The sequence below is a fragment of the Natator depressus genome, chromosome 22 (genome assembly GCF_965152275.1).
Source record: "Natator depressus isolate rNatDep1 chromosome 22, rNatDep2.hap1, whole genome shotgun sequence".
NCBI lineage: Eukaryota > Metazoa > Chordata > Testudines > Cheloniidae > Natator > Natator depressus.
In genome coordinates, this window is record NC_134255.1 from 7,304,310 (window position 1) to 7,322,121 (window position 17,812).

Below are 17,812 nucleotides of genomic sequence, written 5' to 3' on the forward strand. Positions count from 1 at the left end.
CCAAGGAGATACTTGAAGAGGGGGAGAAAGCAGGAGACCTTTTCTTTTGCCTCTGGCTTTTTTTGGCCTAGCTCACTCCCTGAAGCCTGCAGGAGCACCAGCTGCTGCAAATGCCTCAGAAGGCAAAGCAGAGCTGAGGGGATAATCTCCCTGAAAGGCAAACGCCACCCTGAGGTAACTGGTAATCAGACAATATTTTATTGAGTTAAAATGATAAGAAATCTGAAACAGGGTTTGGAATTTCTCCCAGAAAGCTCTGCAGCAAGGCAGGCTTGGGTGAGCCATCTGCTTGTCCCTGGGGAGGCAGATAAAACTGGAGGGCATTTCAGGAAGCAGGGCATTTTCTAGCTCCCAATGACTGACAGGTCAGTTTCTTCCTCATGCTGCAAGCTGGCTGAAGTACCCATCCTCATGGATCTGTGGACCTTAGCACAAGGAAGAAAATGTAAAAACAAAATCACCCTTTCCCTCCTTTCCTTGCATTCTATACACTCACTTATTTAAATATTTGGAAGCAGTGAGCAATTCCTATTACATCAGGTATAATGGGGAAAATCTAAACTAAAACAAACATTTTTGGACGTTTTGTAACATACATAAAAAAGCTTCATTTTAAATAAGAAATCTTTTGTAATTTTCAAAAAATTAACAAAAGCACAGAAAACATTCCAATCAACCCAGATCAAGAAACAAGAACTGTTAATTATAATTAATGTGTTATAACCTCCAAGCACCACATTCTATAAGCAACTGATCTGCTTCTGACATTCTGCAAATGGACTGGAATGCACATTCAGCTATGCAAAACTAAATCCTGACAAATACGAACGCTAAACATTGAGTTTGTCCCAAGAATGCCCCGTTTGTAGAGATGGACAAGCCATTTGAACAAACAGATTCTCATTAGACTTTACAAACATTACATATTTCACTACTAGTAATTTGCCTCATCTTAATTTAACAGTAGCTAATAAACGAGACTAAACATTTAACCCAGTCTACTACATATCCATATTATGGAAATTTACAATCTAATAACGTTCAACAGAAGAAAGACTACTACAGAAATCAGTTCAGCGAGAACAGTTCAAACACATAAAACATTAATGTGTCTACTTCAAGTCATGTATCATATGACCTGCTTTTGAAACAAGGAGGCTATTTAATCGTATTAAACAATTAACACAGGACAAAGATATTTTACCAGAAAAAATATTTTATAAATCAATATGATTTTTGCATGGAGAACCTACTTAGATTAGAATACAAAGACTAGCCCAACAGAAGACCAGCACACGCATAGTCAACTAAGTGTTTCAAGATGCAAGTCTGTCTAAAACTTGATTCTGAGTTTCAAAAATCTATCAATAAAGGAATTTCCAACTTAGGTTTAAACTAATGATCCCTATGGAAAAAACCCACTGAGCAAAGTTTTTGTATCCATATCTGCTAACCAAGTGTGTTTAGAGCTTTGTTCAGTAACAGAAGCTCTACTGAGTGATAGAAGTAGAACACAAAGTTCTTATGCTTATTTCAGATAGGAAAAATTCCTGTTGCTCCCAGGAGCCTGGAGTAAGTTCAAGCTATATTTGGGGTATAGTGTTTCTAGAATGAGCCTAGGGCATAATGGATAATGCTATCTGTAGGAGGAAGCCTTTAGATTTTTTTTTTTATTTTTTTTTTTTTAACAGAAGGTGACTAAGAGTTACAGGCTTTATTGTACTCCGAACATATGAGGAATCAGCATCCACCCCATTTCTAAAGCGTCTATTCTAAATGCTGCACAATGAATTAAAAATAGTGGGCTGCCCAGGAAGCCAGTTTACTGTCCTCCAGACAAAATCAGAGCCCCTTATATATACACATACATGCACTGAGAAAGAGAGGGAGCGTGTAAGAGCACAAGCGTCTTTTTTTTAAACTATGATTTGTCTATTCCTCAGAGAGAGGAGTAGGAGCGCAGCTAAAGATTTTTCTGTTGACTGTGTACTACTAAGCTGAGCAGATCTGAATGCGGTAATGATAAAGTCTGTTACAGAGTGAGAATAAAGTTTTGGGGTACATAAACAGCTCTTCCCACTACGTTAGAGTTAAGAGTGAGCTTCCTGGGACTTGGAAACTCTGCCTTAAATATTTAGCCAATTTATGGGGTAGGGCCTGTAACCTGAATTTGAACTTATAAATCATTTGGTTTAGAAAATCCAAAGTCCCGGAGTGCAGAATTCTGTTCTTAATAAATGCACACAGCTCGCAATTTTTTCAGTACGGTGTAAACAGTACACAAATCCTGCTGGATTTTACTGATGGTTCTTCCAATCTGTGTTTGGGAATTTTTCGAGCATGGGCTTAAAATGGGGCATAAATTCCTTTCTTCTTTACATGTAAGTGGCCTTTCAGTGTGAAATTTCATAACGTGTTAGTTTTATGCTCTTTGAATTTTCTGTTAAGTTTTTGATTCATTTCTTTTCGTATGATTTTTTAATAGAAGGTGCCTGAATTTGATCCATGGCTGAAATCAAACTGTGGCAGTTTGGTTTTTTTGTTGACTCGTATCTTTTTAAAAACTGGGATAGAGATGATCTTGGGAGTAGATCTGGTGCAACAGGTAGTTTTAAAAAGGGTATTTAGGGTTATTTTAACTATTAGTCATAACTATAAGAACTATGTTATTATTATAACTACGTTTACACACCAAAGTGTGTAAAATCTTCTCAATCATACACCAAATCTTTTGCCAGCAGTTACATTCTTCTTTCACATGTAACCCTACAATGGAGAAAGTTTTACGTATCAGCTGCCAACAGAGATTTTGTGCACTAGAAAAGTGCAGCTGCTGGCTGATGACGGCTTCTCTATCAGACACTGCAACTGTGTCAGAGCTCCTGGAACAGCCCCCATAGGGTCCATACCTCTTGCCCAAGACCAGCTCCCTTGATCAAACATTTAAACACTAGGAAATTAATACACTAAAAGCTTCACTGGGAAACAGTGTGGCTCCATACATACCACACGTGACAAAAACTACAAAAGCTAGGAAATAAAAAGTTAAACTACTCAACAGCGCATACCCCATACCCCGCCCACAAGCACATATCTTCCTTTCAACACAACTATGATACACTTCAGTCCATGCCCCCATAACTTTAACTCTATATACCTAGGTATGCCAGCCTTCCATCACCCACTTTAACAAACTACCTGCTCCCAGCACAGCAAACTACTATGTTACACATCTACACCTAACAGTGATGAAACAGGGTGTTTTGGTAAAGGTATATTAAGAACAACAGATTGAGGGAACAGAGTTACGGTTGTGGTATGCGTGATGTACAGTAGTTGTAACAGCTGCGCGTCTTTCTCTAGGTGGAGGAGGAGAAGATATGTACTGTTATGTGGATTAATTTTTCATTTCCTTGTTTTTGTGTCAGATATACAATGTATGCAACAACCTTAATTGTTTCACAATGTAGTCTGTGTATAAATACAGAACAGTGGGAATACACAGCACAGAAATAAGCATCTCTTTCCTCTTCAGTTTCAGTTGGAAACTTCACAAAAGGAAACAGTGCAACTGCTAAGCAAAACACGGACTTTCACCACCTCTGCTCTCCTAAAGTATTTGATCCTTCAGGCACTGATCGTACTTTGTTCAACACAAAGTATATGTATGAGCAGCTAACCTTTCTCCGAGCAGGGCTGGGGCAAGTTAATTATAGCATACCACTCACTCACTACAGAACAGTTTGCACACTATGTTGGTACATACCGATCATCATCATCTGCATGAGCATTAGTGCCAGAGGTACTTTGGAGAGTGGGTAATCCCTCAGTAACCCCTTCATCTATTGAACCTGGGGAAGAAAAAAGGAACATCAATTTGCAATTTAATGCAAGTAAAAGTGCTCAAAAAGTGGGTAACTACATGTAAAGGCTCTCTTCCAGAGTCTCCTGCAGACACTGCTTACTGGTTGGAGGCACACTAAAACTGCCAGAGCTCCTTCAAAACCAGCTGCATTTAGACCACAGGGTTCTTCCCCACTATATCAAGAATTCAGCAGAGAGAGGGGCAACTTTAATATATGGTCAAATATTCAGTGTGCTTACAAAATGAGAGGATAAATTAAAAGATGAAAAAATTGTGTTAAAATGCAGTAACGGCTGTCAATAAATGTTATATTTTTCTCCTACACTAACACTTCTAAGCCAGAAAATGCTAATTTCAGGTAAAAACTATGTTTCTCGAGATTTTTCAAAATTTTAAGGTATACTGAGCAATTTAATCCTGCTGCTGTCTTGGATCTTTATTTCCCATACCTTATGCATCCTCCATACACAATGATGTTATTTAATAAAAGAATGCCAAATCCAGGTTCTCGGTGCCGTTGGCAGATTAAAAATGCAATCCAAAGGAGACTAAACAGTAGTATACCCACCACCTATTACTGCAAGAGAGATGCTAGTCTGCATAATGGTTCATTAGGACACAAAATGTTTTGGGAAATTTACGTGAACTGAGCTTTTGAAACAGATCTAGTATAATTTCCAGCAATAAATCAAACCTTGATATCCTTACTTAGTTTGTGTACTCAATCATTGTTCAGACAAGTCTCCTTTGATTCAATGAGAGTTTTGCTTGAGTGAGGACTGAGTAAACTAAGTAACAGCATCAAGATCGGGGTGGATAAAAATCAATGATTTTTTTTTTATTTAAATCTGATTTTTTTGATAAAGTGCTTTTTGAGGAAAAAACCTATCTAAAGATAAAGATACATTATAGCTCAAAGATATCTCATCATGGAATAGGGATTATAAATTCTAATTCTATAGTATGAGACAATATCTTCATGTAATGTTTAAGAACAGTTTTATAAATGAGTTCCAGTAGTTAATGGATTAGGGACCCAATCTTATGGGGTTCCAGGGGCTTCTGTATAGATTATTTAGGTTCATCTTTCTATCCACCCAATGGGACTCGGTATCTTCTAGACTGAGCACTATCTGAGATGCTTAGTTTTGCAGTTCTCAAACTGCAGATGTGTGTCTCCAGAGATAAATGCTTGTTAAAAAAAAAAATCACCATTTTTGCTGTTAAAAAAAGTTCATTTAACTATTTTAGTTAAAAATGTAACAAAAACAAACCTGATTTTAAAAAACTTGAATATTTAACTACACTCAAAAATTCATATGCTTGTTTTGTTAAAATATTATGTTTGCTGTTAAAGAAAAAAATCCAGAATACATAACAATTTAACAAAATCCTCCAAATATTAATGATTAACCTGTTGAATTGGAGATAGTTCACCTCCCAATGACTTCATAAATATCTGCTTCAATTACCTTTGGTAAATGAAATAATCATTTTCTGATATAACTGTAAAACTAATCTGAAAAGTTTTCAAAATAAATCACTTTAAAAATGTATATTTTGTACCCTCTACAAATGAAACCTACATCTATCTCTGAGTTGTGAATAATATGTATTAAGGTTATAACAACCAACAACAATGCACTTTTATGTAGAAAACCATGATTTAAATCAAATCCACCCTGATCAAGATTTGACCACATATCACCCTAACAGAAAGGGGATAAGGAAGTTGATCAGGTCTTGGTGTCAATTTAGTTCGAAGAACTATAAAGCAGTACAAAAAATGTCCTCTCTGCTGGCAAACCTCCTCCTGTTTGGTAATGTGGTACGACTAGAGTGCTGCACACTGTTGCTTCTGTAGGCCGAGAGCACTGCACACACCAGGGGGGTACTTGCATTCCTCCATCATCCCCAACTCTACCAGCTCCCTGTGTGCCATCCTCCCATCCCCATCTATTTCATAGACTCCCTGCACTCCCCCATGCCAGGAGCTCTGTGTGCTCTTCCCCTGCCACCTCAATTCCCTCCTTCTTCATATACCACAGTCTGTGGGCCTTCAACTGCTCCTGTGCCAGAGGCGGTGTGCCCACCCATAGGCGCCCAGCTCCCTCCCTCCCCTCCCCAGCGCCTCCCGCCCGTGGGCAGTCCCACCGCATGCAAGAGGTGCTGGGAGGGAGGGGGAGGAGTGGGGACGGGGTGTGCTCTGGGGAAGCGGCAGAATGGGGTGGGGAAGAGGCAGGGTGGAAATAGGCAAGGTGGGCCATGCAGGAAGGGATGGACTGAGGTGGGGACGGAGGTGGAGCAGGGGTGGGAAGAAGCAGGGCAGGGGTTTGGGAGAAGGGGTGGAGTTGGGGTGGGACCTAGGGCTGAGCAGGGGTTGAGCATGCCTGGGGAAAATTAGAAGCTGGTGCCTGTGTACCCACCCCATTCCAGGATCTCCTTTTTATTTCCCCCATGCCAGGAGCTCTGCATGCCTTCTCCATTTTCCCCTTCCCACCATTTTCAGTTAGTTTCTGTCTGGGAATTAAGTCATATAGGGTATGTCTACACAGCAAAGAAAAACCCACGACTGGCTCAGCCAACTTGGGGTCGCAGGGGCTGTTTCATTGCTGTGTAGACTTCCAACCTCTGGCTGGCACCAAAGCTCTGGGACCCTCCCACTCTTCAGGGTCCTAGAGCCCAGGCTCCAGCCTGAGCCCAGAATTCTACATAGCAATGAAACAGCCCCACAACCCAAGCCCCGTGAACCTGAGTTGGCTACCAGGGGACATGTGATCAATTGTGTGAAGTCATTAAATGAACATAGTGGTGGCAGGAGACGATATTGATATATCCGTGAGAAATATAAACGGCAACATACAAAAAAAAGACAATGAAACTCAGGGTCAGGAAAAGGAGAAAATCATACCCACTGAAAAGAGTTTTACCCACTGCATTTATCATATTCAAGCAGCCTGAAAGACAACGAACTATGCTGCTTCCTTTTGATCAGGATCCAGTGTGATCTGTATAGAAAATGTAGACATACCGCTAGGGTGTCAGACTTTTAAGATGAAGTGAGACCATGGGCAGAACTGAGATGAGGGTACTGTTATGCAGGAAGGTGTTAATGGCTGCCAGCTCTGATCTATAGACAATTACAGATCTGGTTGACACCGATGTGAGTGCTCACCAGATGCTTTTTGGTCGGGGCGGGAGGGGCACTCTACATGTACCTCATTTTCCCCTTTCGGGTTTTCCATTGATATCTAAAACATTCCCTGAAGTTCTGGAATTGTTCGATGTGGTAATCCAAAGTTATTGTTACAGACAAAAAGAAATGTCATCAGGTTGACTGTAAGAGCTTGTTTCATTCAGTGCTGGTGTCCAGCGTGATCCGTGCAAATCTCTTAAGCATAACTGACCTGCTGAAACTTTTGGTTATGGACATCTTAAATCCTGTGTTACCATTTAGCTTGATCTTGGGCTTTGGATATCTTAAGTGAGTGCCATATATCTAGCCAGCTCATGGTGTAATCACATACGGCCTGCTAAATAACCTAGCTCCATTATGTTTTTAAAGCATCTCAAGTTACAGGTTTCTTAAAATCCATACAAGAACCAACTTGATTTCATTAAGATTAAGTTTTCGACAGCCCATAGCTAAAGCAACAGGGTTTACCATCCATCCTCCAACAAGAAGTCGTTAGATTTGTATCTATCATAGCTGTTAGATTTGTATCTATGGCTATGTCTACACTACCACTTACATCGGTATAACTTGTCATTCAGAGATGTGAAAAAACACACCCCTGAGCGACATAAGTTACACTGACATAACTGCCAGCACTATGTTGGTGGGAAAACTTCTCCCACCAACATAGCTACCGCTGCTCATTGGGGGTGGATTAATATGTCGATAGGAGAGCTCTCTCCCGTCAGCATAGAGCAGCTACACAGCAGAGCTTAACACAGCTGCGCCACTGTAAGCTCTCTAGTGCATACATAGCCTTAGATAAGCCACACAGTATATGGCCTGGGACCTGACTACCTGAGACACTGCCTATTTTCCTCTGTCATACTACCTCGGTGAAGACAGATCAATATTCCAGATACATAAGTGAGCTGCAGAAGAGTCCCCTGAATTTTGAATTCACCCTTTCTCTCCCTCCCATCATGCAAAACAGCCTGAATTTGTTGAACTTTAGGGCACTCTAATGCCTGCATATGGGGACACGCATTTGGGGCTTTCATCGAGGACAGTATTGGGATTTAGTGGGAGTGAGGGAAGTTGATGGATAAATTCCAACAGACTTCAATGGGAAAAGACCCACTGTCAGTATGCGCTGAAATACAACACTAGAAAAACAATACTATTGGGGCTTCAGACAGAAGATACAAATGGAAAAGAAGAGATACAATGTGATATGGAGACAGAGGAGGGGGGAAATGTTTATTCCAAAAGGAAGAGTTCTAGAATAGAAAATAGAAAAGCCTATTAAGAGGTCAGGAGTCACAAGGAAGGCCCATATTTCCCAACTGAAAAAAAAAGTGAGGGATCCTAAATATAATGATCCCATATTTTGGGGTCACTGATGGAAGACTCACCTTGGACAAGTTTCTGAAAACAACATTATGAATTTCAAATTTAAACCCGTGGTTCGGTGTGACTTAAAATAAGCTGAGTATGGTTGGGTTCGCAAAATCAGATGTAACACAATCCGTAAAAATAAGAACACTGAATTCTATATTGATTTTATCCTTCACAATATTGCCAACTAATAAAACCCAGTGCAAAAAGGTTCATTTGCTGCTAGAGTTTTTATTTTGTGTACTTATCTTTCTGATGGGGCTGATGTCACAGAATTATGAAAATATCTTCTCAAACATAACAAGTGTTGCTACCAGACTAACATAATATATTTATAAAGGCTCTCCGGCTTGTCTTTCTCCAGTATTATGAAGTGCTCTTACACACTGTTTAAGTGATACTATATATAACAAACGGCAAACGAGCAATTCTTGCAATTGCCCAAGTAGCGAATGAGAGCTCTTTACCATATACGAAAAACAGGCAGGGGAGCGTTTATAAATGCATTATAAAACACTGAGATAAATACATGTAATTTTAAAAGGGTAATGTGTGTGTTCAGGAAAGAGAACATTGTGTTTTAACACACCTCCTTGCCCCCAACAGTTACTGCTATACTGGATCATCCCTAATGTTGTGATCATGTGCAAGGCAATACCTCTTTAGGAAATAAAGGAGGCTTATAATGTGGCCTGGGCTGCAACTGTGCTTTATCATACCTTTGGTAAAGTGCAAACCTTCTAAAACAAGGAATTTTCACTTCTTTAGAATACAGAAAAACAGGAATATAATCTATAATCATGGTATAATAATGCTGTGCAAACAACGCTAAATGTAAATTCAAATACACTGATACCTTAAGGGCCCTTTATGCCAAATGGCAAAGGGAACACAACACACAGTTGTCAAAATATTTAGCCAAACAGTTTGGGTAAGGTATCATATAAAAAGAGGTGACATGCTGGTCATATTGTGTGATCTATGTACAAGTTGTATATAAAGAGTTATGTGTATGGGCTGGAAATATGTTCTGGAGGCAAGCCTGGCTTAGACAAAGGAATGTGGATTTACCTCTCTGCAGAGAGATGTTTCTGGTGAACCTGTGTTCACTCTATTAACTGCAAGGCAAGGTAAGGACTGGCAGTGTCTCAGGGAGTTTGCTGGTGAGGCAGACAGATTGGTGCAGCAGGGAGCTGTCTCTTAATCTAAACTTCAGCAAAACTCTCTCTTGCTAAAGCAGAGGTTAAGAGTGGCTTAAAGCTCTAGGTGCTCTGAGGAAAGTATCACACATGCATCATTCAGGCCAACTTTTTTGCACCTGCAGCCATGCAGGTGCAGCAGCATGCTATACTGAACTATCCTCAAAGCTTACAGACATTTAATTTTAGACTTTAGAGCATTTGGTTAAAATGATGGTCACTAATGCAGTACACAAAAACATGGCACAAACCCCAAATCCTCTTTTTGCGGTGTAAATATGGATAGGGAACATGCCCGCAGTGGCAACAGACCCAGAAGGGTAGAGATCAAAGGGTTAGCACTATAAGGTGACATTTTCAAAGCTGCTTCTCAGTCAATGTCATTTCACAGTTAAGGATTCTGGCTAGGTCAATCTTTGGCAAAAGGAACTCAGTCACACACATTATCAGGGCCTGATCACTAGCGTATGTTCAGTGCATTTGTTCAATTCTAAGACTTTCTTAGAAAAGAACATTTAGGCCACTCACTGGAGTCCCTCTCTTTATGATCTAGTGCTAGTCTCATTCTTATATTTCCATTCCTCCCATTCTCCTATGGTTAAAGATTACTTTTTTATGTTGGACACGTATTTTTATACACTGCTATTTTTGGAGTGGCTTAGAACAGATATCTAATGTACCTTTCCTCTGACATTTTCTATACAGATCACACCGAATCCTGATCAAAAGGAAGCAGCATAGTTAGTTGTCTTTCAGGCTGCTTGAATAAGAAATACAAGTGGGTAAAACTCTTTTCAGTGAGTATGATTTTTTTCTTGACCCTTAGTTTCATTGTCTTTTTTGGTATGTTGCAGTTTATATTTCTTACTGATAGATATATCTCAATATAGTCTCCTGCCACTTCACACAACTGATCACATGTCCTTGGCAATTTCTTTTCTAAGGTATTGCTACAATGTGTTAAGGACTAGGTCAAATTGCACCAGTTCAGTGAACCAGTATTTACTCACACTTTTGTGGCTACTACTCAAAGGGGATTCACAAAAACTGTGTCTGTAAATCTCAAGTAAAGCAGTTTAGATTGGGCATAAATGCTACCAATGTAGAATGCTACCATATGAGCTATAAAAAATAAAGACATACAAAAAAATAGCAATATACGAAGAGTGGAAGCATGTACTAATATGACGAAGTTCCTGCTTCTTTAGAGCAACTGAAATAGTATAATTACAGTGACCAGATATTTCCTCCTTGAAAGGGTCAGTGAGATCAGCTACCACTCCCTCATGAAGGCACAGTGCTTTATCCACCAGACAAAACTCTGAGGTAGAGTTAGTACAAGGCTACATTTAAAGTTTTATTAATTGAAACAGCATTTGGCATGATATTATTTGAATGAAGTTGACCAAACAGTTCTCAAATAAACCAGATTTACTGAAATAATCCTTCAATAAATAGGCTTTATAAATACAAAGGCAAATAGATAATCTGTGCAAAATTCTGGCAACCAAACTAGAAATATTGCAAACTGTGTCCAGACTTACTAAAAGCCATTTTAAGAGTCTTTTCTATGCAAAGAGAAAACTGGATTGTTATAGTTATGTCCTCTAAATCAGTGGTTCCCAACCTTTTCAAACTACTGTACTCCTTTAAAGAATCTGATTTATCTTGCGTACCACAAATTTCACCTCACTTAAAAACTACTTGCTTAGAAAATCAGACAAAAAATACAAAAATGTCACTGCACACTATTACTGAAAAATTGCTTACTTTCATTTTGTCTGTATGAAATTTTAGTTTGTACTGACTTCGCTTGTGCTTTTTATGTAGCCTGTTGTAAAACTAGGCAAATATCTAGATAAGTTGATGTACCCCCTGGAAGACCTCTTCATACTCCCAAGGGTACACATACCCCCGGCTGAGAACCACTGCACTAAATATTAGCTATTAATAGATAACAGCTCACTCAAGGAACCCAAAAATGGCTACAAATTGTCATTTGGGAAAAATGTTAGTCTCAGCATTTGGCAGAATAACAGCTGCAATTTGTATTTAAATCCCTTTGAAATGGAAAGATTCTATATATTATGACTGCCCTATTTTGTTTTTGTCTGGGATATTAATTTGACAGCTTTCCACCATTTATTCTGCAACTTATGTTCTTAACTCTTATTATAAAAGCTCTCTACTATCATTGTACCTACACTGATAAAAGGCTTGATTTTGGCTCAAAGATACCATAAAGGGAGTTAAAGGTTACTGAAAGCACCAATCTTTCCAAAATGGTACTGTGAATGGACTGTGGCCAAACAATTTGGCACTATTAAGAAAATAATTATTAATAAACTGTTAAAATCACTGCATAGCATTTCATAAGTCAGAACAAAATACAGTTTCACCAATCTTCTGTGACCTAATTAAAAATTCAAGCAGACTTTCTTAAATAAAATCACGAGTGCATGTATGTATACATATATAAAATAGCAGAAGTGGCTGTACCTATAGAGGAAGACTGTGGGCTGATCAGGAGATCTTCCTGAACTTGCTCACTTCCTGGAACTGTCTGCTGATCACTCAGAGAACTCTGGGATGCACTGACAGGCTGCGATACTTCCTCATGAACCTCCTCATCACTTAACCTTTCCACTTTGACACGCACATCTTCTTCAATCACAAGAGGTGAACTGGCCTTTGTGCTCTCACATGTCACATAATCAGTAATTCTTCTGGCTGCCTCAGATGGACCAGGCAGTTCTAAAGTCCTAGAATTCTCTACCTGTTTCACCTTCTCAGACTGAAGCCTTCGATCAATTCCAAAAGGAAAAGTCCAAGGAAAAGCTAAGGAAGAGTCTACTGGCTGATTTCTGGACTCTGCATAGGAAGCTGAAGGATTGAGCACTTGGGGGGAGTTCGTCTGTGTGTTACACTTAAGTGGACTTTCAGGAGACATGACTATGTAGCTTTTGCGCTTTCTTCGGGACTCTCGACAAACAGGAATGGCTCTTTCCACCACACTGCATTCGGAGGAAACCGGAGAAAGGCTGCCATCTCGAGATGTAAAGTTGCAGTTTGCACTGTTTTCTTGTCCTGCATCTAGCACCTTGTCTTGCTGGCTGTTGGGCGTATTCCATAAAATACTCGACTTCATGAATTCTGAGCATGTGCTAGCAACACTGAACATTTGCATGTAGCTGGCTGCAGCCAACACATCAATAATATTTTCTGTGTTGATAGACAGTGTGGCTGTGTAAGCATACTCCAGGAGGGGAATAAAGCCAGTCACTGTCACATGATGCAAGTCTAATACACTCTTGCTGTCATCTTCTGCTTGGCCAACTAGCTTAGAGCGGAAGAAGTCACTGCAGGCTGCCAAGACCACCTTGTGTGCCCTGAAGATTTTGTCCTGTACGCGAATGGTGATGTCGCAGAAATGTCCATCATTGCGAAGCGTGTTAAGTTTTCCAAGCATCTCCTGGCTGTGAGCAGGGGAATTATGAGTAAATGTTTTTACACCCATTTTTTCACTTTTTGCTGATGCTCTTTCACCATGCAACTGGTAACAAGTGTCCTAAAAGACAGACAAAAAACATTATCTTTTGTCATTTTTATAAAGATATTCTACACTACAAATTTCTACACTGAGAATTAAAGATTAGTGACTTCATATTTGCAGAGACTAATATGAAAGAGAATCTTCCTTTATACTAAAGTCCAGTACATTAGATCTTTTAGAATCCAGACTGTCCCATGTGCCAGGAAAAATTATGTGAGATTATATTAGATTTACTCAACGAGAATGCACCGAGTTATTAATATTTTGTAATAATGCAAACGAAATGTCAAAGTCAGATTATCTGAACTCAGCCAATAATATCACCTTTCACATCTCTGCTGTCACCTGCTCAAAGAAATTACTCTGATCACAATTTATTAACAGGGACACTTACCTGTTGAGATGGGAAATATGGTCTTTTAAACTAGTACGAATGCATCTTAAACCTGTATTTTTGTTTTCTGGAATCTGCTTAGTTATTAGTCTTCAGGGGCTTTGTGAAATGGTTCTGTAAACTGAAGACCCTGACATTAGTTTGGGCTGGGATGCAAATGTGTAGAATCAAACAAACTTCTCAGTGAAGGTTCTAAATAAAAAAGCTGTATGGAGTCCACTGTATGGATTTTCGGAAGATGGAGTTCAAGCTATCAAACATAGAACAGTTTTTGACAATAGCTAAGCTGTGCTGCTGGTAGCGAAGGCAGTGATTGCCTAAAGCTGTTTTCAATACATGATTTTGGACTAGGATGAGAGGTTGTTGAAAATTCCTCCAAAACCAAAATGCATTGTAAACCTCAGAGTACAGTTCTGGCTTACCAAATCATATCTACAACGCTGGATTTTACATCTAAGGTAAAGCAAACACAGGGGATATAACATCTTCCTTTGCATATCTATTGCTGAAACAATATAAACACAGGTTTCAGGGTAGCAGCCGTGTTAGTCTGTATTTGCAATAGATTTCCAGAACACTTCCAACTATTTTCTTAGGGACAAATCCTCTCTTTGATGCTAATCTAAGTAAAAAGGCTTGACAATTTCCTGGAGGTGTGGAAGGCACAGAATCCTCTCCTCCAAGATACAGAGGAAACAGTCTCAAGACATTATCGACTGTTTGAAACCTACACACCTCTGATTTCACAGGGGAATAAGATGGTCCAGTGACCCCAACTCCTCACTCTACAGACATGTGGAAAGAGTCCTTGCACAGCGAGGCTCTATGTGCATCTTATGCTTCCATCTTTTGCAAGGGAATCATACGACTTCTGCTGCATACACAGCCCTCTGCAATGGCAGAGGAGGATAGAATTGGTCTCCAAATGAGACCTAGTTTCTGAGGCAGCTTTAATTATGTATTTAATTGTTAAAGGGGAAACAAGCTATCATTTCAGTTACTTAAGGCCCTAAACATGCACTCCTTTCACGAACACAACTCCCAATTAAAGTAGGGACCCCATTTTCTTCTGTGTTTATAGGCTTTACACAGTTCAGAAGCAGCTGGATGCATAAAGTGCTTCTCCATGTTTAAATATCAGAGACTGAATTATACCTGGTTGGTTGACAGGGGTAAGTCTCTCCTCCCTTCTAGCCATATTACCTCCCTCTCACACTCACAAATCTGTACAAGTGGATCTCATGTCCAGGAGGAGTTTTATAAGCTCATGGATGCAGGGGGCTGCCTATGTGGAACAGGTTACTGATCTGGAGCCTTAAAATATACATAAGTAGTGGCTATCAGAACCTCCTGGTGAATCTCTCTCATTACTCACTCACTCCACTCTTAAATATGAGCTATATTTCCACCTCACATTATCTTGTTCCTGCTGTTTCACTCTTCATATTGCAAACTACTTCAGACAGAGAAAAGTGTTACTCCTTCTGGAGCACAGAATCAACTGGCTAACATTAACAGATGCAGTCACATGGCTAATCTATTTCAATAACCGTAAATTATGAGAAAAACATTAACAATTTATGAAGTCTGAGTCAAATTATGAAGACAACTTGGATTTAAAATGAAATTTCACGCCACTGCGAAGGGAGAAATTAAGCATAAACAAAACACTTGTTAAGTGAAGGTTTCAGAGTAGCAGCCATGTTAGTCTGTATCCGCAAAAAGAAAAGGAGTACTTGTGGCACCTTAGAGGCTACCAAATTTATTTGAGCTTAAGCTTTCGTGAGCTACAGCTCACTTCATCAGATGCATTCAGTGGAAAATACAGTGGGGAGATTTATATACACAGACAACGTGAAACAATGGGTGTTACCATACGTCATCGGATGAAGTGAGCTGTAGCTCACGAAAGCTTATGCTCAAATAAATTGGTTAGTCTCTAAGGTGTCACAAGTACTCCTTTTCTTTTTGTTAAGTGAAAGAAATCATATACCAGTCTCATATCTATAGAGGTCTGGAGAGAGATAGCTCCAGAGGCTTAGTTTATGTTTATAGCTTTACTGAAGAACAGGAGAGGCAAACTAGAGTTTATCTGCGGAAGAACCACCAAAAATGAAGAGCTTGGGAGTGGATGGAGTAAGGGAGAACTAATCCTGATGCTACTTTGCAGCCAGGAGGCAGAAAAGTAGTAGAGATTCCCCCCAACAGCAACCAGGAGTGGAGTTGGGGTATACGTGTGGCGGAATGGAACTGGAAAAGTTTAATAACTTCCAGCCATAGGACAATATAAGAGACCAACTCTGAGAACAGAGCAGGGACAGCACCCTGAAAGAAACACAGGCATGCTTCCCCTTCCCCACGACTGTTGGCATGGGTGATGGACTTCTCACCCCCCATCTCTCAGAAAATTCAACTGTCCCACACACATGCAACATGCTACACCACAGTGTTTTTTCAAGTTCAAAGAATAAACCACTTATATTAACTTGTAAACATTTAAAATACTATTTTCAAAGAAGTTTAATAGGTTGATGCAACAGCAATTTCAAACTTTCCCTGACATTTTCTTTACTCTTATGGTTTGAGTGAGCCAGTCACACACTACTCTGTTGAAGTGTGACAAGGTGCCTCAGAATGCCAGAACAAGGAGAATTTTCTGAATTGCCAATTGATGGGTAGTCTGATGATAAATGTTATGGCACTGGGTTTTCAAACAAGTTCAGTTTAATGGATTTTAAATAGAGTTAGAAGTAGCGTAGACCTTGATATTAAATAATTTAAGGTGGCCTCTCTCATTTTTACTGTTTCAAGACTGAAGAAATCAAGTAGTTACTTCCAAAGGAGAAAACAAAAGTTAAAACCTCTGAATCAACAAATCACATTTACCAGTTCATGTCCTCTAAAGTACTTATTTTTCAACATCTGAGTTGTATGTAAAACTTGTGTGCCTGGAAACTACAAACATATTTGAAAGTATAAACTGCACAATGTATACTATGAACAAACAATAGGTCCAACTTCAGCATTCTCTATCTTATCCTGCCTGTCCTGTCTCATTACCAATACTTTTGTTTCTCACTTGCCTCCTGCTTTTTAATTTTTCTTTATACCTTAAGAATATCATCTTTGTGACACAAGATTTACAGTGTGAAATTGGTTTTCTTTTTAAAGGTGACACCATGGGCCAACTTCACCAGTTGTGCCTCCTTACAGCAAAAGTGGATTTAGCCCTATAACTTCAAAAATACACAAAAAATATTCAAGATGTTAGCTTTAGCTGACAGAGACCTCCCATTTACACTGGACCAAGAACACTATTTGCTGAATTTGCTTTAAAACACTGTTCTAAGCCAGCTCAGTAGCCCTGTTTGAGCCTCAGTGTGGACAAACCTATGGTATTTAAAAAAAAAAAAGAAGTAGGGGAGGGCAGGCCAACACTGCAAGATCTCCTTGCATGCAATTACTTCAAATACGAAATATTCACTCTGCTGTAATGGAATCTATGGAATGCAAACCTGTCACCTTTAGAGGTAATGAGTGAATACATCAGGGCACTGAGCCATCAAGATACAAATTCAATGTTTTAACAGCCCCATCTCTGTCAGTACCGCATACTTAAAATCACAAGTGTCCAGCAGAATTACAGTTAAGTTATTGCCATAAATGCCAGTTACATTAAAACCCGAAACACGTGTTGAGCTGCACTATTTCCACGCATATTGAAGAACTTACATCAAACAAAACAAACAATGGCTGAACGCAAGTTAAAGACATCAAACTACAAGTTTGGGGATAGTGTTGATTATCACAGCTTTCATAATCAGTCTGACGAGGCTACACCAGTTGCTCCACAGATGCTATATTTCTTTTATGACAGAGCTTGGAACTGTTATAATCAAGGATATTAGGTCTAAAAATTGATCTACCTTGAGAGCTGTCATTAAAGTAGTCCTTACTTTGTGAAGGCCATTGAAAATTTATTTCTGCAATAAACTACCATCTCTTGGCTTAAATACTGGTCTTTCACAAATCACCTTGCTGAAAGTTTTACATAGAGACACCATATACAGCACTTAGTTTACAAGAATCAACAGGGCTCAGCACCAAAAATATTAAATTTTTGGGGTGGGGGTAGGCACAATGTAACTCGCAAAGCAGTACCTTTAAATTGTACTTGAAGCAATATCTACACCATTGTTATCTGAACGGTAAGAAACTCAATACTTAG

At 39.3% G+C, this 17,812-nt stretch overlaps 1 protein-coding gene across 2 annotated transcripts in view; it reads right to left on the reverse strand.

The window, feature by feature from the left end:
- ZBTB44 (zinc finger and BTB domain containing 44) overlaps nucleotides 1-17,812 on the reverse strand; it is a 54,387-nt gene that overhangs the window by 17,018 nt on the left and 19,557 nt on the right. For both annotated transcript variants that reach the window (XM_074936596.1, XM_074936597.1), the window contains exons 2-3: nucleotides 12,137-13,205; nucleotides 3,767-3,851 (exon numbers count right to left, since the gene is read on the reverse strand). In XM_074936596.1, the coding sequence (XP_074792697.1) occupies nucleotides 3,767-3,851; nucleotides 12,137-13,154 (1,103 nt within the window). In that variant the 5' untranslated portion in view covers nucleotides 13,155-13,205. The remainder of the gene's footprint in view (nucleotides 1-3,766; nucleotides 3,852-12,136; nucleotides 13,206-17,812) is intronic.